Source organism: Notolabrus celidotus, chromosome 15, assembly GCF_009762535.1.
Source record: "Notolabrus celidotus isolate fNotCel1 chromosome 15, fNotCel1.pri, whole genome shotgun sequence".
NCBI classification, from domain to species: domain Eukaryota; kingdom Metazoa; phylum Chordata; class Actinopteri; order Labriformes; family Labridae; genus Notolabrus; species Notolabrus celidotus.
Genome location: NC_048286.1, coordinates 31,676,703 through 31,704,340, shown reverse-complemented (window position 1 = coordinate 31,704,340; position 27,638 = coordinate 31,676,703). Strand labels below are relative to the sequence as shown.

At 40.4% G+C, this 27,638-nt stretch overlaps 1 protein-coding gene and 1 long non-coding RNA gene across 2 annotated transcripts in view; one reads left to right on the top strand and one right to left on the bottom strand.

The window, feature by feature from the left end:
* The first annotated feature begins 321 nt into the window (after window positions 1-321).
* On the top strand, window positions 322-22,356 carry LOC117827310 (myosin-7-like). Its single transcript, XM_034703854.1, has 37 exons — window positions 322-526; window positions 652-785; window positions 880-1,036; window positions 1,127-1,154; window positions 3,219-3,321; window positions 3,410-3,502; window positions 3,584-3,647; window positions 3,730-3,828; window positions 3,910-4,013; window positions 7,404-7,542; window positions 7,643-7,761; window positions 7,999-8,148; window positions 8,247-8,417; window positions 8,500-8,809; window positions 8,947-9,017; window positions 9,114-9,319; window positions 9,424-9,547; window positions 10,633-10,769; window positions 10,857-11,112; window positions 11,199-11,441; window positions 11,518-11,694; window positions 11,787-11,932; window positions 12,028-12,118; window positions 12,201-12,590; window positions 14,602-14,728; window positions 14,819-14,937; window positions 15,043-15,239; window positions 15,476-15,659; window positions 17,044-17,209; window positions 17,300-17,424; window positions 17,504-17,812; window positions 17,900-18,103; window positions 18,209-18,505; window positions 18,905-19,009; window positions 20,326-20,421; window positions 20,525-20,659; window positions 22,235-22,356. The coding sequence occupies exons 1-37, from the start codon at window positions 322-324 to the stop codon at window positions 22,253-22,255; spliced, it is 5,802 nt and encodes a 1,933-aa protein (XP_034559745.1). The 3' UTR covers window positions 22,256-22,356.
* LOC117827313 overlaps window positions 20,778-27,638 on the bottom strand; it is a 58,425-nt gene continuing 51,564 nt past the window's right edge. The window contains exons 8-11 of the long non-coding RNA XR_004634185.1: window positions 24,253-24,356; window positions 23,846-23,988; window positions 22,162-22,325; window positions 20,778-20,990 (exon numbers count right to left, since the gene is read on the bottom strand). This is a non-coding gene — a long non-coding RNA (uncharacterized LOC117827313). The remainder of the gene's footprint in view (window positions 20,991-22,161; window positions 22,326-23,845; window positions 23,989-24,252; window positions 24,357-27,638) is intronic.

The following is a 27,638-nucleotide window of genomic DNA, read 5'->3' as shown; positions in this document are numbered from 1 at the left end:
GACCTCATGGTGAAACTCCCACTAGGTCACCATTCAATCTCAAGGTAAGGTGCTGGGACAATGGACATCAACTGGGATACTAAATTACTGCCTGTGTTGGTGTAGACTGATTAGTCTCCATTACTTCTTTCCTCAGGACCATTACACCTCAATCTCATTGGACGGGATCAGTAAGGTAAGAGCGTCTGAAGATGAAATCAATATGGCAAAAATAAAGGACGTCCTGATGTAAAACAAAGGAGAACCATCAAGAGAACAAACTCAGTCTTGACAGGCGTAGGACAAAGTTGAAATCTTTATTTTCTGTAGACAAGGTGAAACATGGGTGACGCTGCCATGAGAGAGTTCGGGCTGGCCGCCTCGTACCTGAGGAAGTCAGACCGGGAGCGTCTGGAGGCCCAGACCCGACCCTTCGACATGAAGAAGGAGTGCTTTGTGCCTGACACTGACGAGGAGTATGTGAAGGCATCAGTCACCAGCCGTGAGGGGGACAAAGTCACCGCTCAGACTGAGAGAGGAAAGGTCAGTGAGCTGCCCTGGATGTAAGAGATGTCAGGTCCTTCTGTCCTTGAGACCTGCAGAGAATTAAAGAGAGATGCTGATTCTCCTCAATGTTTTAATACTGGCTATTTCCATTTCAGACTGTGACAGTGAAGGAGTGTGACGTCCACCCTCAGAATCCGCCCAAGTTTGATAAAATTGAAGACATGGCGATGTTCACCTTCCTCCACGAGCCTGCTGTGCTGTTTAACCTCAAAGAGCGTTACGCAGCATGGATGATCTATGTGAGACATTTCTGTTATCTCTACCTTTCTTTGTTATTAACACATCTCAGCATCTGAAGCTGAAGTCCAATCATCCCTTTTCTTAATGTGGCAGACCTACTCCGGGCTCTTCTGTGTGACTGTCAACCCCTACAAGTGGCTGCCGGTCTACAACCAAGAAGTGGTTGTTGCCTACAGAGGAAAGAAGAGGAGTGAAGCTCCTCCTCACATCTTCTCCATCTCTGACAATGCCTACCAGTACATGCTAACTGGTAATTTTTCTCTCAGTAATGTATTCACAGACAGATGAAATGTAGAAAACAGCAGAGGTATCCTTCAATGATTCTTTCTTTCCTTTTCAGACAGAGAAAATCAGTCCATCCTCATCACGTGAGTTTCACTGTTTCTACTTCTAATAAAGTTGCATCCTGTTGTTAAAGGTCACATATTATGCAGTGGGTAGCGCTGTTGCCTCATAGCTAGAAGGTTTCTGGTTCGAATCCCCGGCCGGGCGGGTGCCTTTCTGTGTGGACTTTGCATGTTCTCCCCGTGCATGTGTGGGTTCTCTCCGGGTTCTCCGGCTTCCTCCCACAATCCAAAAACATGCTCAGGTTGATTGATCACTCTAAATTGCCCGTAGGTGTGAGTGTGTGCATGAATGGTTGTCTGTCTCTCTGTGTTAGCCCTGTGATTGGTTGGCGACCTGTCCAGGGTGTACCCTGCCTTCCGCCCGAAGCCAGCTGGGATAGGCTCCAGCCCCCCGTGACCCCTAACGGGATATGCGGACAAGATAATGGATGGATGGATGGACTTTTTAATGGTTCTCTACCTGAAATATGTGTCCCTGGCATGTCTACAAACCCCCCGAAAATGAAAAAAATCCATTCTGCCCCTGTTCTGATTTCTCCAACTTTCTGTAAATGTGTGCTGTGTCCTGCACACATGTGTGCTAACAAGGAGCTTAGGAGGGAGGCATGCTAGTTGTAGGCTGTCTTAATAAACACAAAGGTCGGTTTTACTCCCCCACGTCTGCAGATTTGAAGATCTAGTGGATGATTTTTATTTTTCATGTAAAAGTGCTAGTGCTAGTTAGCATAGCCACATAGCTACATGTTCGTAGCTGTGTACCAAGACACACGTCGACATACTGACAAATAAAACAACAAGAAACACTAAATCTGTGACCAATCCTTCAGAAAGGTCCTGCTGCAGGCACCTCTCCATCAGGATCAGATTCTGGATCAAATTCAGAGGGTTGAAGTAACGCGGGTCTGTGAGCAGCCAACATGTAAACATTAGATCAACGTGCTGGACAGCCGAGGCCACATCCACTTCCTGAGGGGGCGTGGTCAGAGAGCTCATTCTCATTTAAAGGCACAGACACAGAAAAGAGCCTGTTCTGAGCACGGCTGAAAAAGAGGGGTTTACAGGCAGACCAAAATCTGATTTAAAGACATGTTTTGGGGACCTCTTAGACCAATATATTTTGATGAAAAAGAGCATGTTATGTCACCTTTAAAATGCTAAGGATGATCACAGTAACGTGTGTTATTATTGTGAGTCACTTGATTGTGGCACACTGGACCAGAGGAACGTTTAACACAGAACACATACCACACAAATTCATGCTTAGGCTGATGGAGGGACATGTGATAAACATTTCTCCATGATCTCTGAAAGTAAATAAATAAACTCAATTAACTCCAACTCAGCTGCATTTATGCTGATCAGTTAACCCTCCTGTTATGATCCGGATCAGATTGACCCATTTCAAAATTGAAAATAAGAAACAATATTTGTTTAAGTAGTTTTTTGATATGAAACTTCTTCTGCTTGGCTTAATTAGTGTTATCAACATGTAGAATAAAAATGGTTCATTTCACATATTTGCAACCCCTCCACTGCATGTTTATATTACACAGATGCTGTTCGTGGGTCAGTTTGACCCGGCAGTCAAAGTGGAGGTTAAAAGGTGTCAGAAGTGTCAAATACTAATTGTTTCTTTGCAACTGTGTGACATATTTCGCCCCACATTCTCTGTTCCTGTGGGCAAACTCCACCCACATTGAGTGGACACTCAGCAAGGGAGGGGCAAAACATATCAAGATTCTCTGCAAGGGACTCCTACCAATATTACACTTTTTAAAGTTTTAACATAAATTTTCATGGAAATGAGTGAGTTATCCTTATTGAACCATGATCTGTGAGAATTAAAGAACATTATTGGACTAAATATTGATTTAAATGGTTAGTAATGGAGTTAATAATGAGATTTAAAAAATGTTTATTGGGATTTTTTGGGGTTCTGACACTTTTGGATAACTAAATATGCCCCAGGTCAAATTGATCCAGGAACGTTATTGCTGTTCCTGAAAAACTAACATAACAGGAGGGTTAAAGCCATGACTATTTAAATGTAACACACTTTTTGTTACCTATTCTGTCTGTCCTCAGCGGAGAATCTGGTGCTGGAAAAACTGTGAACACCAAGAGAGTAATCCAGTACTTTGCCAGCATTGCAGCTGGAGTCAAGAAAGAGGGAGGCTCTGATAAAAAGGTCTGAACCCTCAAATATCAGGGAAGAACTCTCTACAGGCACTTCACACATTTACTTAAATAGTTTGCTTTCATTGAACACTTCTTAGGGAACTCTGGAGGATCAAATCATCCAGGCTAATCCAGCGTTAGAGGCCTTTGGAAATGCCAAGACCATCAGGAATGACAACTCCTCCAGATTTGTAAGTTTGTTCCTGTGACGATGTGACGACACAGCCTGGAGTACTTCTTCAATATTAAAGTTGTTTTTCTTTTTTTTTTAGGGCAAATTCATCCGAATCCACTTTGCTGCCAGTGGGAAGCTGGCCTCAGCTGATATTGAAACATGTAAGCAGTCTATTGTTTATTTTACAAACTTGTTCCTTCATGTTTTACTTCAAACACCTTCACAAAACAAATGTCTCCACAGATCTGCTGGAGAAGTCCCGCGTTACCTTTCAGCTGAAGGCTGAAAGAGATTACCACATCTTCTATCAGATTCTGTCTCAGAAGAAACCTGAGCTGCTTGGTAAATAAAATACATGATGTGTTTCAATCAGGAGTTATATCCCTTCAATGTAGAATCAAACATTGCTGTTTTCTTTTATAGAGATGTTGCTCATCACCAACAACCCCTATGACTACGCCTTCATCTCCCAAGGAGAGACGACCGTAGCCTCCATTAATGATGCTGACGAGCTGATGGCCACTGATGTGAGTAGGGATCATAGACTGTATGAATAATGGACGTAGTATCCGTGACGCCACCCATCTGTTTCTGAAGCTCTGTTTTGGAAGCCAGTCAGAGGCATAAAGAGGCGGGCTTTGAGCCTCCTACTAACAGCTACAGTGTTCCCACCTGTCAGTCAAGTCAGCTGTGCCTCTAATTGGAAGACTTGTAATCTCAATTTTCAATTTCCAAATGAGAGGATGTTGAGATCAGCTGAGAGAGAGGATGACGTGTCAGTATGAATCAGTGCAGCTTGAGTTGTCTGCCTGAACTAGCTTGCAGACGGCGCTAATAACAAGATGGAAACTGTCCATGATGTGCGACCACTGCTGAAATAATATTATCATTATCTTGTTTTAGAAATGTTCCTTTGAGTTCACTGTTAAACATGGAGAATTGATGTTATGAATACAGATTCAAAGATTTATAGATTCAAATGTACAGATTAATGTCTGATTTTGACTCACTCCTCTATGAAACTGTGGAGTTCAAACTTTAATATTTTGTTTTATACTAAGTGTTGTTTTAATAGCCAGACAATGTACTCTGGTGCTTTCACTGCTCACATCATCATTTTAATTTAACTGTCTAAGGCAGGCATGTCCAAAGTACGGCCCGGGGGCCAATTGCGGCCCAAGATCCATTTATTTATGGCCCCAAGCTTCCATCTTAAATTGTGTTATTTATAGCCCAGATATTAATCACATTCTGAATCATCTGTACATTTGAAGTTTCTTTCAAGCGCACAAACAAAACTAAAGTCAATCCAGAAACATCTCAACAAGCTTCATATGGACCACCTCTCTAAAGCCAAAGCACTGGGAATTCTTCAAGATGGCAATAAAGAAGAAACACAAGAACTCTTAAAGCTGACAGGTTTTCAAACTAATGTTTTTATCATGATGTGAAAATGTTCTTGATGAACACTTAAAGTTCAGAAGACACAAAAGAGGACACAAGACAAGATCAAAATTATGAAATTGTGCAGAAAAGGCCAAATTTGGTGCAGAAAAAATGTTAAGAACGCAGGAAAATAATTATTTAGTTCTGAAAATGTTGTCTGCTGGTCAGAAATGTTTTAAAAACAACATCAAAAAGAAGTGTGATGAAATCCAGATTGTGATCCTGCCATAGGAAAATAATGAGACAATATTTTTCCCACATTGCCCGACCTGAAAAACATTTTCCTCCAGAAGAAGATAAAGTTTACGTGGCTTGAAGAGACCTGAGGACTACCTAGTTACTGATTTATTGAGAGAATGTTTAATATAATTGTTATCAAATAGAGATTTCATATATAACCTTTAGGATTCCTAAGTCTCAGTAGGAGCCACTGGCCCTGAGGTATTCTGACAACATCCAATGTGGCCCTCTTTGAAAAAAGTTTGGACACCCCTGCTCTAATTGGAAGACTTGTAATCTCAATTTTCAATTTCCAAATGAGAGGATGTTGAGATCAGCTGATAGAGAGGATGACGTGTCAGTATGAGTCAGTGCAGCTTGAGTTGTCTACCTGAACTAGCTTGCAGGCGGCGCTAATAACAAGATGGAAACTGTCCATGATGTGCGACCACTGCTGAAATAATATTATCATTATCTTGTTTTAGAAATGTTCCTTTGAGTTCACTGTTAAACATGGAAAATTGATGTTATGAATACAGATTCAAAGATTTATAGATTCAAATGTACAGATTAATGTCAGATTTTGACTCACTCCTCTATGAAACTGTGGAGTTCAAACTTTAATATTAAGTGTTGTTTTAATAGCCAGACAATGTACTCTGGTGCTTTCACTGCTCACATCATCATTTTAATCTAACTGTCTAACTGTCTAAGGCAGGCATGTCCAAAGTACGGCCCGGGGGCCAATTGTGGCCCGAGATCCATTTATTTATGGCCCCAAGCTTCCATCTTAAATTGTGTTATTTATAGCCCAGATATTAATCACATTCTGAATCATCTGTACATTTGAAGTTTCTTTCAAGCGCACAAACAAAACTAAAGTCAATCCAGAAACATCTCAACAAGCTTCATATGGACCACCTCTCTAAAGCCAAAGCACTGGGAATTCTTCAAGATGGCAATAAAGAAGAAACACAAGAACTCTTAAAGCTGACAGGTTTTCAAATTAATGTTTTTATCATGATGTGAAAATGTTCTTGATGAACACTAAAAGTTCAGAAGACAGAAAAGAGCACACAAGACAAGATTCAAATTATGAAATTGTGCAGAAAAGGCCAAATTTGGTGCAGAAAAAATGTTAAGAATGCAGGAAAATAATTATTTAGTTCTGAAAATGTTGTCTGCTGGTCAGAAATGTTTAAAAAACAACATCAAAAAGAAGTGTGATGAAATCCAGATTGTGATCCTGCCATAGGAAAATAATGAGACAATATTTTTCCCACATTGCCCGACCTGAAAAACATTTTCCTCCAGAAGAAGATAAAGTTTACGTGGCTTGAAGAGACCTGAGGACTACCTAGTTACTGATTTATTGAGAGAATGTTTAATATAATTGTTATCAAATAGAGATTTCATATATAATCTTTAGGATTCCTAAGTCTCAGTAGGAGCCACTGGCCCTGAGGTATTCTGACAACATCCAATGTGGCCCTCTTTGAAAAAAGTTTGGACACCCCTGCTCTAATTGGAAGACTTGTAATTTTCAATTTCAATCCCAATTGCCCGACCCTAATGAAAAACATTTACCCCCAGGAGAAGATAACGTTTGCTAATCTTTACATGGTACTTCCTAGTTACTGTTTTATTGAGAAAACATTTAAAATAATTGTTATTAAATATTTCATAGATAATTTTTAGGATTCCTAAGTCTCATTAGGAGCCACTGGCCCTGAGGTATTCTGACAACATCATATGTGGCCCTCTTTGAAAAAAGTTTGGACACCCCTGGTCTAAGGTAGTACGGTTATGGAATCAGAATTGAAACATGGTTTTATTAGATTCTCTAATGATGTGACAAAATAGTTGAACAGTAAGACTAAAGGACTCATCCTCACTCCTAGAAATAACTTCTAATTCTTCTATTTGGGTTGGAAATACATGTTTTTCAGAGGAACCCACCAAATTCTGACCTTGTAAAAAATGCCACTGGCTACAAACTTCATATGTCATCAGCCAAAGGAAGAATGGATGGAATACACTTTTTAGAAATAGTGATTTAAAGAATACTCCAGGCAGTTATCAAGTTTTCAGGATGATGATATAGGGAAATAAGTTTGAGGAAACAAACGTGTGAGACGGGGTGGAGCTGTTTTATGAGGGACCCTGGTGGTGTGACTGCACATAGTGAATAATGCTGTTCAACAAAACAGAGAGAATGACATATCAATTACAATGATCCTGTGTTCTCTCAGGACGCCTTTGACGTGCTGGGCTTCACTCAAGAAGAGAAGAACGGCATTTACAAGCTGACTGGCGCCATCATGCATCACGGCAACATGAAGTTCAAGAACAAGCAGCGAGAGGAGCAGGCAGAGGCTGACGGCACTGAAGGTAACAGAATCTGAAGAATCATATATACAATAATAATAATAATAAGGAACCTGAAAGCAGTGATGATGACCTTGTTGAAATACTTCTATTCCCAAAACAGACGTGGACAAAGTTGCATATCTGATGGGCTTGAACTCCGCTGACCTCATCAAAGGTCTCTGTCACCCAAGAGTCAAAGTAGGAAATGAGTGGGTCACCAAGGGACAGACCGTAAACCAGGTAAGAACAAGGCTTTGGATCTGAATATATTGGAAAGTGTCTTGTCACCATTATTGAAGTTTAGGGTGGAGTTGATCAGCCTGTAGGGACTTGGCTTGACTCCTGCTCGTGTTCAAATTTAATTTCTCCTCTGGGATGAATACAGTCTGTCTCCTTCTGATGAACCATATATGAATAAAGCAACACTTCAACTAAACAAGGGTCTTAACTAACTTTCTTTTGTAATGTTTTTTTTAGGTCTACTACGCTGTCGGTGCTCTGTCTAAGTCAGTGTACGAGAAGATGTTCCTCTGGATGGTGGTGAGGATTAATCAGTCCCTGGACACCAAGCAGCCTCGCCAGTACTTCATTGGTGTGCTGGATATCGCTGGATTTGAGATCTTTGATGTAAGAGTCTCATATTTCTGTTTCATTGACTTGATACTGTGCAGACATGTTCATTTACCAACTTTCACTTCAACACATGTTTCAACTTTACATTACAGTTCAACACCTTCGAGCAGCTGTGCATCAACTTCACCAACGAAAAACTGCAACAGTTTTTCAACCACCACATGTTTGTGCTGGAGCAGGAAGAGTACAAGAAAGAGGGCATTGAATGGACCTTCATTGACTTTGGGATGGACTTACAGGCCTGTATTGACCTGATTGAAAAGGTGAGATTTGAAACCATTTGCATGTTCAGCCATGTATAAGGACTGTTAGAACAGGCTGTAATTTCCTATTTGATCACTTCAGCCCATGGGTATCATGTCCATCCTTGAAGAGGAGTGCATGTTCCCAAAAGCCTCTGACACCACCTTTAAAGCCAAGCTCTACGACAACCATCTGGGGAAGTCCAATAACTTCCAGAAGCCCAGAATTGTGAAGGGGAAACCAGAGGCCCACTTTGCCCTGATGCACTACGCTGGAACTGTAGATTATAATATCAACAACTGGCTGGTGAAGAACAAGGATCCTCTGAATGAGACTGTCGTTGGACTCTACCAGAAGTCTAATCTCAAGTTCTTATCTACCCTCTTTCTAAACTATGCTGGAGCTGAATCAGGTAGGACTCAACTGGAGTTACTGGATCAATCTCTATTGGACTGCCAATATTTTGTTATGTATCATAATGAGAACAGCAAATGTAATATGTATGCCTGTTAAATCAGTAGAATGAGTTTTACACTGTGTTTTAAGCAGAAAGTGCAAAGGGTGGCAAAGGAAGCAAGAAGAAGGGTTCATCCTTCCAAACTGTGTCTGCATTGCACAGGGTAAGTTCAAGCATGAGATGGATATTTAATAAAGGAACCAATGCATGAGACTGACCCACAGCGGTTTTTAAAAACATGGTAAAATTACCTCCACAGGAGAACCTGAACAAGCTGATGACCAACTTGAGGTCTACTCACCCTCACTTTGTGCGCTGCATCATCCCCAATGAGACCAAGACTCCTGGGGCCATGGAGAACCCTCTGGTGATGCACCAGCTGCGCTGTAACGGTGTGCTGGAAGGCATCAGGATCTGCAGGAAGGGATTCCCAAACAGGATCCTCTACGGAGATTTCAAACAGAGGTACAATCTAATTTATCAAATGTTTATGAACATATTTTATCACCCCTCACATGAAGCCACCTCCAACCCATGATATATATTGTTTATATGTTCTTTATTTTCAGATATCGCATCCTGAACCCTGCTACCATCCCTGAGGGTCAGTTTATCGACAGCAAAAAGGGAGCCGAGAAACTTCTTGGGTCTCTTGATATTGATCACAACCAATATAAATTTGGGCACACTAAGGTAAGTCATAGCTACACATTTCTAAATGTAACTACTGTGTGGTATTCAGGGAACCAGTTTTAGGGACAGACAGTTTACTTCACAGGGTTGTGCATGTTTTGTTAAAGGGTTTTGAAGAGGGGTAGTGAGTCTATGTTTCGGATGTCTGGTGGGAGTGAGTTCCAGAGTTGGGGAGCAGAGCGACTGAAAGCTCTGCTCCCCATGGTGCTGAGACGGGCAGAGGGCACAGAGAGGTGGAGGGAGGAGGAGGAGGACCTGAGGGAGTGAGAGGGGGTGACAATGTGGAGGAGATCAGACAGATACAGGGGGGCGAGGTTGTGGATGGCCTTAAATGTATACAGGAGGATTTTGAAGGAGATTCTGAATTTGACTGGGAGCCAGTGGAGCTGCTGGAGGACGGGGGTTGATGTGGTGGAAGGAGGGGGTTCTAGTGATGATGCAAGCTGCAGAGTTTTGGACCAGTTGAAGCTTATGGAGGGATTTGTGAGGGACACCGAAGAGGAGTGAGTTACAGTAGTCACTATGGGAGGTGACAAGGCTGTGGACCAGGATGGCAGTGGTGTGAAGGGTGAGAGAGGGGTGGAGATGATTGATGTTGCAGAGATGGAAGTATGTATACCGGGTTATGTTGTTGATATGAGAGTTGAAAGAAAGTGAGCTGTCGAGGATGACACCCAGACTCTTTACCTGAGGGGAGGGGGACACTGTGGAGCTGTCTATGGTGAGGGAGAAACTGTCAGCTTTGGATAAGGTGGATTTGGTACCTATGAGGAGGAGTTCTGTTTTATTGCTGTTGAGTTAAAGGAAGTTGGAGGTGAACCAGGACTTGATCTCAGAGAAGCAGAGGGTGAGGGCGGAGGGTGGGAGAGTGGAGTCAGGCTTACTGGACAGGTAGAGCTGGGTGTCATCCGTGAAGCAGTGGAAGTGGATGCCAAATTTTTGGAAGATATTGCCAAGTGGGAGAAGGTAGATGATGAAGAGGAGGGGCCCCAGGACCGAGCCCTAGGGCACACCTGAAGTGACAAGTATGAAAGTGAAAGACCTGCATGTTTAACATGTTTGCATGTTGTTACACGCTCCAAAAGGTGTTCTTCAAGGCTGGTCTTCTGGGTCAGCTGGAGGAAATGAGGGATGACCGTTTGTCACTCATCATAACTGGAATCCAGTCGAGAGCACGAGGTCTGCTGGCAAGAGTGGAATTCCAGAAGATCGTTGAAAGAAGGTCAGAGGAATGATCGCTTTAAAACAAATATACAGCTGGTAATGGTTTTTGAAGTGAGAGTAATATTCTTGTTTGATCCCAAAACAGAGATGCACTGTTGGTAATCCAGTGGAACATCCGTGCCTTCATGGGGGTCAAGAATTGGCCCTGGATGAAGCTGTTCTTCAAGATCAAACCTCTGCTGAGATCTGCTGAGGCAGAGAAAGAGATGGCCAACATGAAGGACGAGTTCCTGAAGCTGAAAGAGGCTTACGCAAAATCTGAGGCCCGCAGGAAAGAACTAGAGGAGAAAATGGTCACACTTCTCCAAGAGAAGAACGACCTGCAGCTCCAAGTTCAAGCTGTGAGTCCAGTGATAGCATTCACAATGTTTGAATGGCACAATAACGCACATGTTTTAATTTTAATGCATGACCATTTCAATTTTAGGAGCAAGATAATCTTGCAGATGCAGAGGAAAGATGTGAGGGGCTGATCAAAAATAAGATTCAGATGGAAGCAAAATCCAAAGAGCTTTCTGAGAGACTGGAGGATGAAGAGGAGATGAACGCTGAACTGACGGCGAAGAAGAGGAAACTGGAGGATGAGTGTTCAGAGTTGAAGAAGGACATCGACGACTTAGAGTTAACTCTGGCTAAAGTGGAGAAAGAGAAGCACGCCACTGAGAACAAGGTACGACTCTCCTGTTTCTGTTTCAAAGACAAGGCATCAGCAAGTAGCATGTGGTTGATACTGATTCATTCCACAGGTTAAAAACCTTGTGGAGGAGATGGCTGCTCTGGATGACATCATTGCTAAGCTGACCAAGGAGAAGAAAGCCTTACAGGAAGCTCATCAGCAAACACTGGATGACCTGCAGAGTGAAGAAGACAAAGTCAACTCTCTGACCAAGGCCAAGTCGAAGCTGGAGCAGCAAGTGGATGATGTAAGAGTTGTACTTTGTGTTGTTACTGGGACATCATATGCATCCTACCTGCCCGTGTATGTAGCTTGACTTTCTGTCACGGTGTTGTCCAGCTTGAAGGCTCACTGGAACAAGAGAAGAAGGTCAGGATGGATCTTGAAAGAGCGAAGAGGAAGTTGGAGGGAGACTTAAAGTTAACCCAAGAGAGCCTAATGGACCTGGAGAATGACAAGCAGCAACTTGAAGAGCATCTGAAAAAGTAAGGATGATCACACTGTTTGCAAAGTACACGTAACTTATACATAACCAAAAGCTTCACAGATACTATTCAAACTCTTACTTTTTCTACCACAGGAAAGACTTTGAAGTTAATCAGCTCAACAGTAAGATAGAAGATGAACAGGCGATCACCATTCAGCTTCAGAAGAAACTGAAGGAACTGCAGGTAATCAATGATAAAGGTGTTATGGTTCAAAGTTGGTCAAAACCTCAGGAGGTGGTAGTTCTAAATATTCCTATCTCTACAGGCCCGCATTGAGGAGCTGGAGGAAGAGCTCGAGGCAGAGCGAGCTGCCCGAGCTAAGGTGGAGAAGCAGAGAGCGGACCTGGCCAGAGAGCTGGAGGAGATCAGTGAGAGACTGGAGGAGGCTGGAGGAGCAACAACTGCCCAGATTGAGATGAACAAGAAGAGGGAGGCAGAGTTCCTGAAGCTCCGCAGAGACCTCGAAGAGGCCACTCTGCATCACGAAGCCACTGCTGCCACACTCAGGAAGAAACAGGCTGACAGTGTCGCTGACCTGGGAGAGCAGATTGACAACCTGCAGAGAGTCAAGCAGAAACTGGAGAAGGAGAAGAGTGAGCTCAGACTGGAGCTGGATGATGTGGTGTCCAACATGGAGCATATCGTGAAGACAAAGGTTGGCTTAATCAAGAAACAATCTTTGATTTATTGTCATATTGTATAGATGTGTGTGTGCACTGCAAAAACTCAATATCTTACCAAGTGAAATTGTCTCATGTTTAGTCTAAATCGCTTCTCCCACTTGATTTAAGATAAATTTACTTAACAAGTAACATTTGAGCAAGATAGAGGGACTTGTTTTAAGACATCTTAAATATCTTGTTCAGTCAAACAATCTTGAAATGATCTTGTTTTGAGTTTTAATTTAGAAGAAACAAGGTTTATTTAACATTTCAGACATTTTTCAAGCTGAGATCTTATTTGTAGAAGACGGATAATCTTGATTTAAAACAAACACTTTACTTGATTTAAGGAAATGACTTTTATTAATCTATCAGAAAACAGCTCCATTGATAAAAGAAAGAAATAATGAAAGAAAGAGAGAAAGAAAGAAAGAAAGAAAGAAAGAAAGAAAGAAAGAAAGAATGAAGGAATGAAGGAATGAAAGGAAAAGGGAAAGAAAGAAAGAAGGAATGAATGAAAGGAAAAAGGAATAAAAGAAAGACAGAATGAAAGAAAGAAAGAAAGAAAGAAAGAAAGAAAGAAAGAAAGAAAGAAAGAAAGAATGAAGGAATGAAGGAATGAAAGAAAGAGAAAGAAAGAAAGAAAGAAAGAAAGAAAGAAGGAAGGAAGTAAGGAAAGAATGAAGGAATGAAAGGAAAAGGGAAAGAAAGAAAGAAGGAATGAATGAAAGGAAAAAGGAATAAAAGAAAGACAGAATGAAAGAAAGAAAGAAAGAAAGAAAGAAAGAAAGAAAGAAAGAAAGAAAGAAAGAAAGAATGAAGGAATGAAGGAATGAAAGGAAAAGGGAAAGAAAGAAAGAAGGAATGAATGAAAGGAAAAAGGAATAAAAGAAAGACAGAATGAAAGAAAGAAAGAAAGAAAGAAAGAAGGAATGAAGGAATGAAAGGAAAAGGGAAACAAAGAAAGAAGGAATGAAAGAATAAAGCAGAATGGAATGAAAGGAAAAAGGAAAGAATGAAAGAAGGAATGGAAAAAGGAATGAAAGGAAAAAGGAAAAAAGAAAGAAAGAAAGAATGAAAGAATAAGGCAGAATGGAATGAAAGGAAAAAGGAATAAAAGAAAGACAGAATGAATGAAAGGAAAAGGAAAAAGGAAAGAAAGAAAGAAAGAAAGAAAGAAAGAAGGAATGAAAGAAAGAAAGAAAGAAGGAATGAAAGAAAGAAAGAAAGAAAGAAGGAATGAAAGAAAGAAAGAAAGAAAGAAAGAAAGAAGAAGGAATGAAAGAAAGAAAGAAGGAATGAAAGAAAGAAAGAAAGAAAGAAGAAATAAAAGGAAAAAGGAATAAAAGAAAAGAAAGAAGGAATGAAATAAAAAGGGAAAGAAAGAAAGAAAGAAAGAAAGAAAGAAAGAAAGAAAGAAAGAAAGAAAGAAAGAAAGAGAAGTTGTTGTTTTTAAGGGTGGGTTTCAGTTTTCAGACTCTGTTTCTTTAAATCAGATAAAAATATTCCTCCTCAAACTCCATGCACACAATGAAACACCTCCTTTAGAGCATAGCTGGCTTATCCTAAAAAACAACATGACTGAATATTAGTATATCCAGCTCACTATGAGAAGACATTATATCTCAACATGAGACAATTCAACTTTGTCATCTTATTTCAAGTACAAGATGGTCTTAAACCTAGAGAAGTGCCGCTATAATACAACTCAAATTCTCTTAATTCTTATTCTGAGACACTAAGCTTTAAAATACTGGTCAAATATTAATTAAAATAAGTTTCCCCTGCTAATTTGAAGATCACAATTTTCTAAATATCACGTCTTATTTTAAGAAATCTTACCAAGCAAAATTTCACTTCTTCTATTGGCAGATTTTTTGGCTTATTTCAAGGTAAAAGTTGAAATATGTTTTTTTTCTTGTTTTTGGAGGGGCATTTTTTCCAGTGTGTCTACTGTGTGTGTGTGTGTGTGCTGTGTACTCAAAGTCATTATTTTGTATCTAGACAAATCTTGAGAAGACATGCAGGACTGTGGAGGATCAGATGAATGAATACAAGACCAAATTTGAGGAGGCTCAACGCTGCATCAATGATTTCAACATGCAGAAAGCAAAACTTCAAACAGAGAACGGTTTGTTTTTATTTTACTTTCAATCTGATATCTACTCGATGTACTCTTTTTGGACACTGACAGTGGAATTCTGTATTTGCATGACACTAGGTGAGTTCTCCAGGCAGCTGGAGGAGAAGGATTCCCTCGTGTCTCAACTGACCCGAGGAAAAATGTCCTACACCCAGCAGCTTGAAGACCTCAAGAGGCAGCTTGAAGAGGAGACCAAGGTGAACTGAAGCGTTGATGCAAAGGGACAGAAGTGCAGTACTTTGGATCGTGCTGTTTTATTATTATTTTTATTCAATGTTCTTTTTTTGTTATTGTTTTAATAGGCCAAGAATGCTCTGGCTCATGCAGTGCAGTCCTCTCGTCACGACTGTGACCTGCTCAGGGAGCAGTTTGAGGAGGAGCAGGAGGCCAAGGCTGAACTCCAGCGCAGCATGTCCAAGGCCAACTCTGAGGTGGCTCAGTGGAGAACCAAGTATGAAACTGATGCCATCCAGAGGACTGAGGAACTAGAGGAAGCCAAGTGAGTCTTTTTGAGATACAAGATTCAGATTTCCTAACTTCTTAAGAGATGTTTTACTTCGTCTAGCAGATCAGCTTTTTGTTTGTGTTATGTTCCGACTAAAATGTAAGACGAACAAAAAGTTTGTCTGTTGGACGACAGAGCAGCCGTTCGTTTGAGTTCATATGTTCATCATCTCTGCATCAACAAGCTCGAACACAAAAACATTAAACCTGCTGCATGACTGACTTTTACAGGAAGAAGCTGGCTCAGCGTCTGCAGGACGCAGAGGAGGCTGTAGAAGCAGTGAATGCTAAATGTTCCTCTCTGGAGAAGACCAAACACAGACTGCAGAATGAGATCGAAGATCTTATGGTGGATGTGGAGAGGTCTAATGCTGCTGCTGCTGCCCTGGACAAGAAGCAAAGAAACTTTGACAAGGTGCGGCACCACAAAGTATTTGTGAACAGAGAGATTGATCAGTTTGGGATTAAGACTTCAAAACAATATGATTTCTTTGATATCTCAGCCTGATATTTAAAGTGGAGTAGCTTTAGATCAACATCCAGTATCCAATAACTATCTCGCTGTCACATTCAAAACAGCAGGAAAAGAAATTTAGAGAGGAGATCTCAAAAGTGTTTCATTTCTGTCTCCTAGACAACAATGATATCTGTTTGAAAGCAAAATGAGACTATAGCTTATGTCTCCTGTTTCTCATTCTTGCCTTCAGAAAAAAAGTTGTAAAAAGTCTCAGCTTAGTCTCCCTTTCAGTTCAAAAGGAGATCTGGTCAGAATCTGAAATGATTCTCAGGTATTTCTCAAGTGTTGTGCCTCCTTTTGAGCTCAGGTGAAGAAATCAGGGAGCTCTCTCAATCTAACTTCCTCCATTTGTTTTAGTCAGACTCAGTTTTTGTGTCTCAAGTTGAGCTCAAATGGAGCAAAGAAAGAGCCTGAGCTCATCTTTTCATGAACATTTATAGTGCCCTGCAAAATTAAGATTTCAATGTAATTGTCCACAAACTTACAATTCTCATTAAAACATTTGAACCACTTGCAAGATCAGCTATTTAGATGTCAAATGATCTCTTCTTTGACTTCACAGTACGGTCCTTCCTTTACAAGTCTGTTTGAGAACAAAACAACTTCACAAAGGTTTAGTGGATTTGAGAGAAATTTCAAAAGATAGAGATTTCATATCTCCAGGTATGACAGACCATTTATTTAAAATATGGGCCGCAAAAGGGCCGACCAGATTAAGCCAGATTATTACAATTAAAGGGATGGATTCTGTTGGGCGCTGGTGGCCTAGCGGTCTAAGCGCCCCACATACAGAGGCTACAGTCCTCGTTGAAGGGGTCGCTGGCTCGATTCCCGGCAGGTCGACCATTTCCTGCGTGTCTTCCCCCGCTCACTACTCCCCACATTTCCTGTCTCTCATCAGCTGTCCTGTCAAATAAAGGCAAAAAATCTTTTTAAAAAAAGGGAAGAAAATTTGCCATTAATGAGATCTCTCATTTAAGTCTCAAATAAGACTCATGTCATGGTCTCAACTATTCCTCCTAGTGAATTTTAGGAGAAACTAATGAGAAATGAATGAGAACAATTTGAAACTTGAATGAGGCTGAAGTGAGAATCTCAATTTTGTCTCCAGAGACTTAGAAGAGAAAGCCTTGAGCAGTAAAACTTTCCTCTGGGATATGTGGTTTGGGCTAATTTAAACTTCATTAGTGGTCGAGACTGCTTCATACAAGATGGATCGTCCACCTTGCTGCTTCTCATCTGGTAAATAAACACTTCCATTTAACTCCCCCGTTTGTGGTAGGTCCTGTCCGAGTGGAAGCAGAAGTATGAGGAGTCTCAGTGTGAGCTGGAGGGCTCTCAGAAGGAGGCCAGAGCTCTCAGCACTGAGCTCTTCAAACTGAAGAACTCCTATGAGGAGTCTCTGGATCATCTGGAGACCATGAAGAGAGAGAACAAGAATCTGCAGGGTGAGATGAACCACCAAGCTTTCACAGATTGACCTATTTCATAAATCATATTGTAAGGCTGTTGTAATCACAATGCATGACACTCCACAGAGGAGATATCTGACCTCACTGAGCAACTTGGTGAGGGGGGAAAGAGCCTCCATGAACTGGAGAAACTGAGGAAACAACTGGAGCAGGAGAAGAGTGAGATCCAGTCTGCTCTTGAGGAAGCTGAGGTACAGGTCCATCTTTGATGTGTGGTACACTGTAGAGATTAAAGCTCATGTGTGTAACTCTGTACCATCTTTCCACAAGGCCTCCCTGGAGCATGAAGAGGGGAAGATTCTGAGAGCCCAGCTGGAGTTCAATCAAATCAAGGCTGAAATTGAACGCAAACTAGCAGAGAAGGATGAAGAGATGGAGCAGTGCAAGAGGAACCTGCAGAGGACCATTGACACCCTGCAGAGCTCCCTCGAAGCTGAGTGTCGCAGCAGGAATGAGGCGCTCCGTTTGAAGAAGAAGATGGAGGGAGACCTCAACGAGATGGAGATCCAGCTCAGCCAGGCTAACAGACAAGCTGCTGAGGCTCAGAAACAACTGAAATCTGTTCATGCACATCTCAAGGTAAACTTAGAAACTCACTTTCTCAAGGTGTTTCAAACTCTGATTACACAAGCTTCATATTCATATGGTTGATGTCATCCCATAAAGGATTGCCAGATTCAGCTGGATGAGTCTAGCCGGGCCAATGATGATCTTAAAGAGAACATCGCCATTGTTGAGAGGCGTAACAACCTGATTCAGGCTGAACTGGAGGAGCTGAGGTCTGCTCTGGAGCAAACGGAGAGAGGTCGCAAACTTGCCGAGCAAGAGCTGCTGGATGTCAGTGAGAGGGTGCAGCTCCTGCACTCACAGGTATGACCTAACGTTATTTCATCCTCCACTGATGACTGATGGAAATGATCAGAACGAAGGGCACAATGATCCACATTCTTAACTCTTCCCCTTAAAACATTGTAGAACACTGGCCTGATAAACCAGAAGAAGAAACTGGAGGTGGATGCCTCCCAGCTTCAAACCGAAGTGGAAGAAGCACTTCAAGAGTGCAGGAATGCTGAGGAGAAGGCCAAGAAGGCCATCACTGACGCTGCCATGATGGCAGAGGAGCTGAAGAAAGAACAGGACACCAGTGCTCACCTGGAGCGCATGAAGAAGAACATGGAGCAGACCATCAAAGACCTGCAGCACCGTCTGGATGAAGCTGAGCAGATCGCTTTGAAGGGAGGGAAGAAGCAGGTGCAGAAGCTGGAGGCCAGGGTGAGTGCAACTTGTGACACACAACACTATTGTTTATGCATGAAGCTGCAGAATCACATTACAAACTCCAGGTATAGCCCTCTTACACCACTGCCTTTGTAACATTTCGTAATGCAAAATCACCCTGAACACATCAAGCACACTGTGAACATGATTACCTTTCTATCAGGAGGCTGGACACCTGGCAAGCATTAGTTTACTCCTTGACATTGTATCTCCAGTTTGGTGATCACATGTCTTCCCGAGGTCACCAAGAACTTCTTTCTTTTGATTATTGGCTGGATGTGCACTGTGGGTTCATTAAACCTCATCACTGAGCTGAATCCATTACTGCAACCTCGACGTTTATGCTGCTTTTGAACCAGTGAATTTCCAAAGGCTGATTTGTTCTCTTTCCAGGTGAGGGAACTGGAGACTGAGGTGGAGATGGAGCAGAAGAAGGGCAGCGAGGCTGTGAAGGGAATCCGTAAATATGAAAGACGCATCAAGGAGCTCACGTACCAGGTAATGTTCCTCTCCCACTATAACAGGTTTTAACTTGTTTGCTTCATGTGTGAATAATCAGCAGCTGTTAGCCTTTTCGGATGCAGCACAGATATTTGTGTATGCAGTGATCCTTTTCAATGTGCTATTTGTGCTACGTCTGAGGCATACAGTTAAAAAAGTCATTCAACCACTACAGTCTTTGAAACAGACCTTTGAAAATCTGGAAGATATCGACTCAACACGACTTAACCCTCCTGTTACCCTCAAATTTACTAACATCTCTTATCATTGGGGTCAATTTGACCCCAGCAATTTAAACCTCCTGAAACGGATTGTTACCCAGGTTTATGTGTCAGGTACTTTATGTTTATTTGTTGACTAAATAGCCCTTTAGATAAAATATATTTAAAGCATAAACACAATTTAAAGCCTTCAGAAGGACTTTATTTGTGAAACAGAACATCAAACTGCTGCAAGTTTGTCATGCTCTCGTTGGCCCTGCATTGTTTCTATGTTATCAAAACATATGACAGAGGACTCATCATTGAATGTCTTTAGAGACATGGTGGCTGGAAATATTATATCTCAATCTAAAGGTTGGCGGTTCGATCCCAGCTCCTGCAGTCACATGTGGAAGTGTCCTTGGTCATAGTGACCTCAATATCATCCAAAACAACCAAAACTAATGTGTGTAAAATGTTGATATTTCTTATGTTATATACAGCTAAAAACAGCCTGGGGTCAAATTGACCCGAAGGAACACTGATGCGTAATTATTTTAAAGAGGAAATTGGAACATATCAACATTTTGATTTTAAGTTTTCCCAGTTATCCCCATTAAATTAGGAAAAGTCATGAAATATGAAGCCACAAAAATGATGTTAGTCATTAATTTAGAGACGTTAAACATTGAATGGGGTCCAATTAACCCCAAGGTTAATAGGAGGGTTAAGGACTTTGTAGAAAAATGATCCTCTGAGTGTTACACATTTTTGTTTTTGTTCAGGTTGCACCACATATTTAAACCGCTTGGCATCTTTATGACTTTATTTTTGACTTGATCATTAGTTGTTTTTGTAGACCTCCAACACTTCACATGTCTGTCTTCATGTGAGAGACTCTATTATAGCCTTAAATTGCTCTTCCTTTGAGCAGTATGCACACACTAAAAAGCTACACAAACCAACTAGCACTCAACAAAGGGATGTAGCTCCATCAGTGGTTTTAAGGTCAAATTATAAAATCTGTAAAAGGCAATTTAACTCTCTAACCATGCTCTTCTATTCTCTTCTTTTAGAGAAGTGAATCACTGTCACTGTCCTTCTTTTATACAGACTGAGGAAGACCGCAAGAATACTGTGCGCCTGCAAGATCTGGTGGACAAGCTGCAGCTGAAAGTCAAAGCTTACAAGAGATCTGCCGAGGAGGCCGTAAGTGTGGCAGGAAAAGTTGTCTCATATTGGTGCCGTGTGTTTGGAATGATAGCCAGGAAATATTTCATGCTTTGGTTGTGTGTTTTGTTGAATCCTGTAGGAGGAGCAGGCCAACACTCATCTTGGCAAGTTCCGTAAGCTGCAGCACGAGCTGGATGAGGCTGAAGAGCGAGCCGACATCGCTGAGTCTCAGGTCAACAAGCTGCGGGCCAAGAGCCGTGATGTGGGGTCAAAGGTAAGAAGCCACTCCAGATTTCAACACAATACTTCAGACACTGTCCTGAACAGTTTCAATGCACAGAACTGTGAGAGGTGTTTTATTTGCAATGTAAACATTAATGAATACACCAGAGCAGGTTTGCATGGATCACTTTTATTCTGTATTTTGAGTTTTAGTGGAGCAGTCAAATAGGTTAGACAATTTTCAAGTTCTCTGCCTTTAGTATGAGACTTTCAGGACGGATGATGGGGTGGTGGAGCAACGTCATGAGACATGGAATAAATGTTACTCTGAAGAATTTTTAATGAGTAGCTCGGGTTAGCATCTTGACCTCACCAGACTGCAGCTGAATGAAAACAAAAACTTTTGCATTAATAATGTTTGTAATGATGTTAACTACAGAGAAAATATGACAGATAAGCCTTTATCTTACAGTATCTTGTAAGAGTGCTGGGTTTATGTTAATGTGATGTTAACTCAAGACCTAATTATCAGTAGCTAAGCAGCAAACCGGGTCATCACACCCTTTTTGTTAGAAAATTATAATTCTTTGAAAATTGAGTGTTTATTGGACCTTATGACAAATAAAAAAAAAACAAAAAAAAAAATTGCATTTTTCATATATGAGTTTTAATTTGTATCACATTTGATACATCAGGCATGTTGGTGCAATTTTTTTGCTCAAAGTTTCTAATTTTTTAAACAAACTAAAACATATAAAACAATATTTTTAGCCTTTTAAACTTTCCCAAAGTATTTTCAAATCTAGAAATATTTTTTTTCATATTGCACAACAAAGTCATACATATTTTGTAGCAAAAAACAAACAAATGTATTGTATATTTCTTCTTTAAATTGTTTAATTTTTAGTGGAAACCAATGAACAAAAGACAATTATTTACTAGGGAGCCATGGCAACATTCAACTAGTCATCAATCATCATGATACAGCAGGTTACATATATAGAAGTACAATAAACATTAGAAATATCTCAGTTTCTACTCCATATATACATAATTATGTCATTTAAAAATGTTCTTAAGTAATAAAAAGACTGTATGTTGCTTTATGGAATACATAATGTATGAAATTTAATACAATTATGATTGACAGGTCTGATAATAAATACCTGCTGTATCAATTTTGATCTTGAACACGGTATATGATTATAAGTTATGAAATATGAATTCGTTTTACATTGCATCAATCCAGTAACTCTTCCTTCTGTAGTTTCAGTAACAATTTGAAAGTTTTTTTCATCCAAACTTTTTCAAAATTGGTAAAAATATCCCTGAAAAACGTTGAGTGGGCCATTTCGGATGTCTCAAGTGACGTCCTTCTTGTTCATGAATTGTGTCTGACTAATATAACTATATGGGTTTAGTTTTAGTGTCAAAAAAAGGTCTTTAAAAGGCGTCTAAGAAGAATCCTTTTAAAACACTGTTTCCTTGACTACACTCAGTTCTGAATTTAGGGTCATGATTCAGTTGAAATATGATCTAGTTCTGAAGTCCTACCTTGTGTTACAGATGTTTGTCCTCAGTCACTAATCTGTCTGTCTGTCTACTCTCCTGTCACTCTTCATCACAGAAAGGACTCGATGAGGAGTGAACACTTACAGATGACCATCTAAGACCTCAGGAGACTCCTGTGCTGTAATCCTTTTTGTCCTCAAAGTGACCTGTAGAATAAAGCAAAGCATTCAAATGAAAGATGGAGTCCTTTTTTTATTTCAGTCACATAAAGAGGTCTGGTTTTTTACACCAGCCTGGGTGATCCTATCAGAATCGGACAGCTCTGAGTTTTACAGTTCACACCAAGCAGCAAAATCCGGTCTCAAAATATGAAGCCCATGTGGAAGTGTTATAAACTGCAGTTCATTGAGCGTCCACTAGAGGCTGGCTGCAGAAACACCAGAAACCACATACACACCCAATTAAAAAAGACGATATTTACAGCAATAATAAACATGTTTACAGCCTGGTTAAAAAACAGTTCAGGTCTGAAGAGTCCATTCCTGTACGGGAGTGAATTTTTTTCTAACATTTCCTAGAATTACATTTAAAAAGAAATAAACTTTCACAAGACATGAAAGTGGTCTGTCATAATATCATGCTGCCAAAGATATATTCACAGAGGTTGCAGACAGGCTGACACCAAATTTGGTCTGTTCAATCTCAGTGTGTCCTAAATGAGTCTTGGGTGCTTTTTCAACAGTACTCAGACTAGTCCACGTGTGACTGGACCACCCAGGAGGCATGGTAATACCAGGGTGTGCTACATTAACCAGCTTTCACTCATCACTGATGGAAAATACCACCTAGATGCATATGTGTAAAGTTAGGGGTCTTGTCTCACCCTGTCAGGATTCTTCACCTTACATACTGTTATCCACATGAAACAGGTCTCTCCTGCCGCCTGGTGCTGATACTCTGAACTGTTCCTAGACTGTCTCTTGTTGCTGGGACGTTTTTGACAATCAGAGTTTTTTTTTCTGCATCAGGAGGACACTGAATATGTATAAATCCATGGTGATTTAACAGAGATTGATCAGCAGATTAAAACAACAGCTTAACAAACAGAAACAAAAAATACTGATCATATTTATGTTGGTGCCTTTGTCCACAGTATCCTGTAACCTCTTGAGTCCTCTGACTCCCTCCTCCTTCCACCACAGATCCTAGCACAGATCAACCTGTTCATGAATTTCCTTAAATAAAGTCTGAGGTTTTTGGAATAACTGCTTCTTGTTTGTGTCGTTCATTGTGATCATGAAAGACTGAAAACCACTTCACGTTCTCTTTTAGACGTTCTAACAGTGTATCCACAACAGCTATGAAAAATGATTCTGCTGAGAAGAATGTGCTCTGTGTTTGGAGGGTTATTTCTACACCCATCCATCATCCATCCATCTTTTCATCCATCCCATCTTAACCAATGAAACTCATGAAAACAAACAGAAAAAATGTCATAAAAAGATTAATATTAAATGGTATTATTCTTGTCTCCTATGTTTAAATGAATTCTTCTTTGATGTAATAAAAAATATGAATCTTAATCATGCTCGGTTTGTCCATATCACCCCATGACACTGTGATAAAAATCAAACAATCCGACAGTGTTTCTTTCCTTGAGCATTTTAAATATCACCAAACTTTAACAATAACAACTCATGTCATTAAATTCAGCTGAAAGACTCACCGTACATCATTCTTCTTGAGCAGCATGAGGAAAGATTTGAAGCCTCAGCTCTGGCACCATCAGAGGAAGCCAAGTGAAGGGGACATGTCAGCCTGACACAAGGCTTGGGCTTGAAGCTGACCCTGATCTTGCGTGGTCTTGTCCTTTTAAGGGGTTTTGAAACATGCAGAGAATATAAAAAATGCAACAACACAAACTGCATTTCATAAGCTCTGGTTCTGATAATCCTCCTTTTGACGCTCCCCTTTACACCTTTGGACTCTCTGCGTCACATGTAAAGACATGCAGGACTTTGGTGCTCACAAATGCTTCTGGATTAATAAGCAGCAACAACCCACAACAGAACATGAAGGTGACACCATTTGTTCTGATCATCTCAGATCTGATCAGCCAACAGTTGCCCTCACCTTGGTGGAGTCTGGTTACAGCTATGTTCCCGTACGACGAGGAAAGACAAAAGCCAGGAGGGGGGCACAGATCAGAGGAAGATCTCCACCGGGGATTCAGACAGCTGGGAATGACAAATAACACAAGAACAAGAAATCAAGCTCAGATTAGATTCATCTTCTATTCAAGAATCAAGGACATTTTTATTATCATGTTATTATTTTATTTGTTTTACAGCCACAGAACCACAACCATCACACAGACAATACAAGGAAAACAATACATAAAAATGATCAGTGCTCACAGTGAATTGATTTGAATTCTTGTTTCACTTTCTAAAAAGTGACTATTACTCTTGACAGAAACAACAATCTCTGAATCATTTGTCTTAAACATTTTTTGATTGTGTTACTGAATACAGAAAATGTTTCAGAACAGAGTCAGAAAATCTTAATACAGTGTGAGTGTGAGAACAACATCAAATAATTCAGTGAACAATATACAGTGGGTATGGAAAGATCAGACCCCTTCACTTTCTTTTCACATTTTGTTGCGTCACAGCCTTATTTCAAAATTGATTAAATTCCTTTTTTCCCTCAACATTCTCCACACAATACCCCATAATGGCAAAGTGAAAAAAAAATTGGTAGAAATATCTGCAAATTAATTCAAAATAAAACACTAAAATATTGCATGTACATAAGTATTCAGACCCTTTACTCAATACTTTGTTGAAGCACCTTTGGAAGGGGTTAGAGTCTCCAGTCTTCTCAGGTATGATGCTACAAGCTTAGCACACCTGGATCTGAGGAGTTTCTCCCATTCTTCTTTGCACATCCTCTCAAGCTTGATGAGGTTGGATGGGGACCTCGGTGCACAGCTATTTTCAGGTCATTCCAGACATGTTCAATCAGGTTCAAGTTCGGGCCGTGGCTGGGCCACTCAAGGACATTCAGAGGCTCATCCTGAAGCCACTCCTTTTGTTATCTTGGCTGTGTGCTTAGGATCTTTGTCCTGCTGCTTGGAACTGACATATTGAAACTGTCAAGAATTTAGGTTTGTTAGTTTTTCTTGTGAACAATAAACACAAAAAATATATAATTTGTATTTGTTTAAGTCTGTCTAATGCTTGAAACACAAAAAATGAATTTTCCACAAATATTTCATGACAATATTTGAGATTGTGTAAAATTTAAAGGGTGTTCGAAAACTTTTTTCCACCATTACCAGTCAAAAGTTTGGACACACCTTCTCCTTCAATGGTTTTTATTTATTGTAATTATCTTCAACATTGTAGATTAATACTGAAGACATCAAAACTATGAAATAATCGGGTTTTGCCATAATCTGGATTACAACAGTAGTCAAATAGGGCTATCCATTGTGTACTAACCCTACCTCTGAACAACACAACTGATGGTCTCAAACACATTAAGAAGGCAAGTCATTCTACAAATGAACTCTTGACAAGGCTCATGTTCATTAGAAACCATTCCAGGAGACCACTTCATGAAGCGGACTGAGAGAATACCAAGAGTGTGTGAAGCTGTCATGAAGGAAAAAGGGGGCTACTTTACAGAATCTAAAATATAAAACATATTCTGCTTTGTTTAACACTTTTTTGTTCACATCAAATAATTCCATATATGTTCTTTTCATAGTTTTGATGCCTTCAGTATTAATCTACAGTGTTTACAATAATTAAAATAAATACAAACCCTTGAATGAGAAGGTGTTTCCAAACTTCTGACTGGTACTGTATGTTTGTTTACTTGCTAATGAAGGTGTCAGTACACTTCAGTGCGATCCACCTGTTACTGTTTATCCATCATGACATCAGGCTCTGTGCTGCAGCTCCCATTGTTACCCTCAAAGGCTGCCCTTCTCAAGCAAAGAGAATCCAGACAAGAATTTCACAGGGTTATCTTTGTCCTCAAGGCCAAAGGGAAGGAAACAATGCCGTGATGACAGCAGGAGACAAAGGGCGCAGACCTACAGGGCAGGACGGTGATGAGTGATAATCTAAAGTCTGTGACCTTAGCTTTCACTTGACAACAGCTGCAACACTTAATTGTCTGATCAGAGGCCGTAGAAATGCTCTTCATGTGCTTTCACATGACTAGCCAACCAACCAACCAAGCGGGAACTTGATGTTGCTGCTCAAGAATCTTAGCGAGAGAAGTCCAGAGCTGTTGTCAAAGAACAAATGAGTCCCTTTGTGTGTCTCTGTCTGTTTGGGAAGCAGAATGGAGACACTGAGCTGCAGGGGGAAGTTTGTATCCTACTTTAGATCATGTTTGCATAGTTTCATGTGAAATTCATCGGGTGGTTTGATCCCTTCATCTGTAGTTACACAAAACAATTCAGCTGCTCAATAACTAAAGAGGATTTCACAGAAGTCAGATCATTCTGCACGACTCAGTTCTTACTTCCATCATGATTTACAATACCAGTCAAAAGTTGGGACACACCTTCTCATTCAAGGGTTTTGTATTTATTTTAATGATTGTAAACACTGTAGATTAATACTGAATACATCAAAACTATGAAAGAACATATATGGAATTATTTAAGTAACAAAAAAGTGTTAAACAAAGCAGGATATGTTTCATATTTTAGATTCTGTAAAGTAGCCCCCTTTTTCCTTCATGACAGCTTTGCACACTCTTGGTATTCTCTCAGTCTGCTTCATGAAGGGGTCTCCTGGAATGGTTTCTAATGAACATGAGCCTTGTCAAGAATTCATTTGTGGAATGACTTGCCTTCTTAATGTGTTTGAGACCATCAGTTGTGTTGTTCAGAGGTAGGGTTAGTACACAATGGATAGCCCTATTTGACTACTGTTGTAATCCAGATTATGGCGGAACCAGATTATTTCATAGTTTTGATGTCTTCAGTATTAATCTACAATGTTTAACATAATTAAAATGAATAAAAACCATTGAAAGAGAAGGTGTGTCCAAGCTGTGTGTATTTTAACATGATAATATACTTTATTTCACAACAAAATACCTCACTTAAAATGTTTAATTTATAACTTGAGTATAATATAAATATGTTTAACACATCTGCAACTGAACCAAGGAGTATCCAGCACAGAGCGACCTGTTATGACCCTCATGAGATGTAGAATAAAACAAGAGACACTTGATATCAAGCCTGTCTCTAATCCCCCCACCTCTGCCCTCCCCTTACTTTGTATGATTCACCGTCCTCGCCTTGTTTGTCACAAGGTGAAAGCAACAAATAGCCGCAGCACATCCTGCCCAATTAGGAGGGCGCTTTTTTAAATATGAAACCTGTCTCCCAAAAAACTCATCCCATATTTGGTGGATAAATAAGCTTTATTAGTGGAGGGGCTGCCGTCAGCTTCAGGGTTCATCACTTCTCTTCAAGGTTGAGAGTC

Excerpts from the sequence above, each read along its gene's own strand:
- LOC117827310 (XM_034703854.1), top strand. The coding sequence starts at position 322 with ATGGGTGACGCTGCCATGAGAGAGTTCGGGCTGGCCGCCTCGTACCTG. Across the intron at positions 527-651 it reads GACTGAGAGAGGAAAGGTCA|TGAAGGAGTGTGACGTCCAC; the intron begins GTGAGCTGCCCT and ends AGACTGTGACAG. Across the intron at positions 14,938-15,042 it reads AGCTTGAAGAGGAGACCAAG|GCCAAGAATGCTCTGGCTCA; the intron begins GTGAACTGAAGC and ends TTGTTTTAATAG.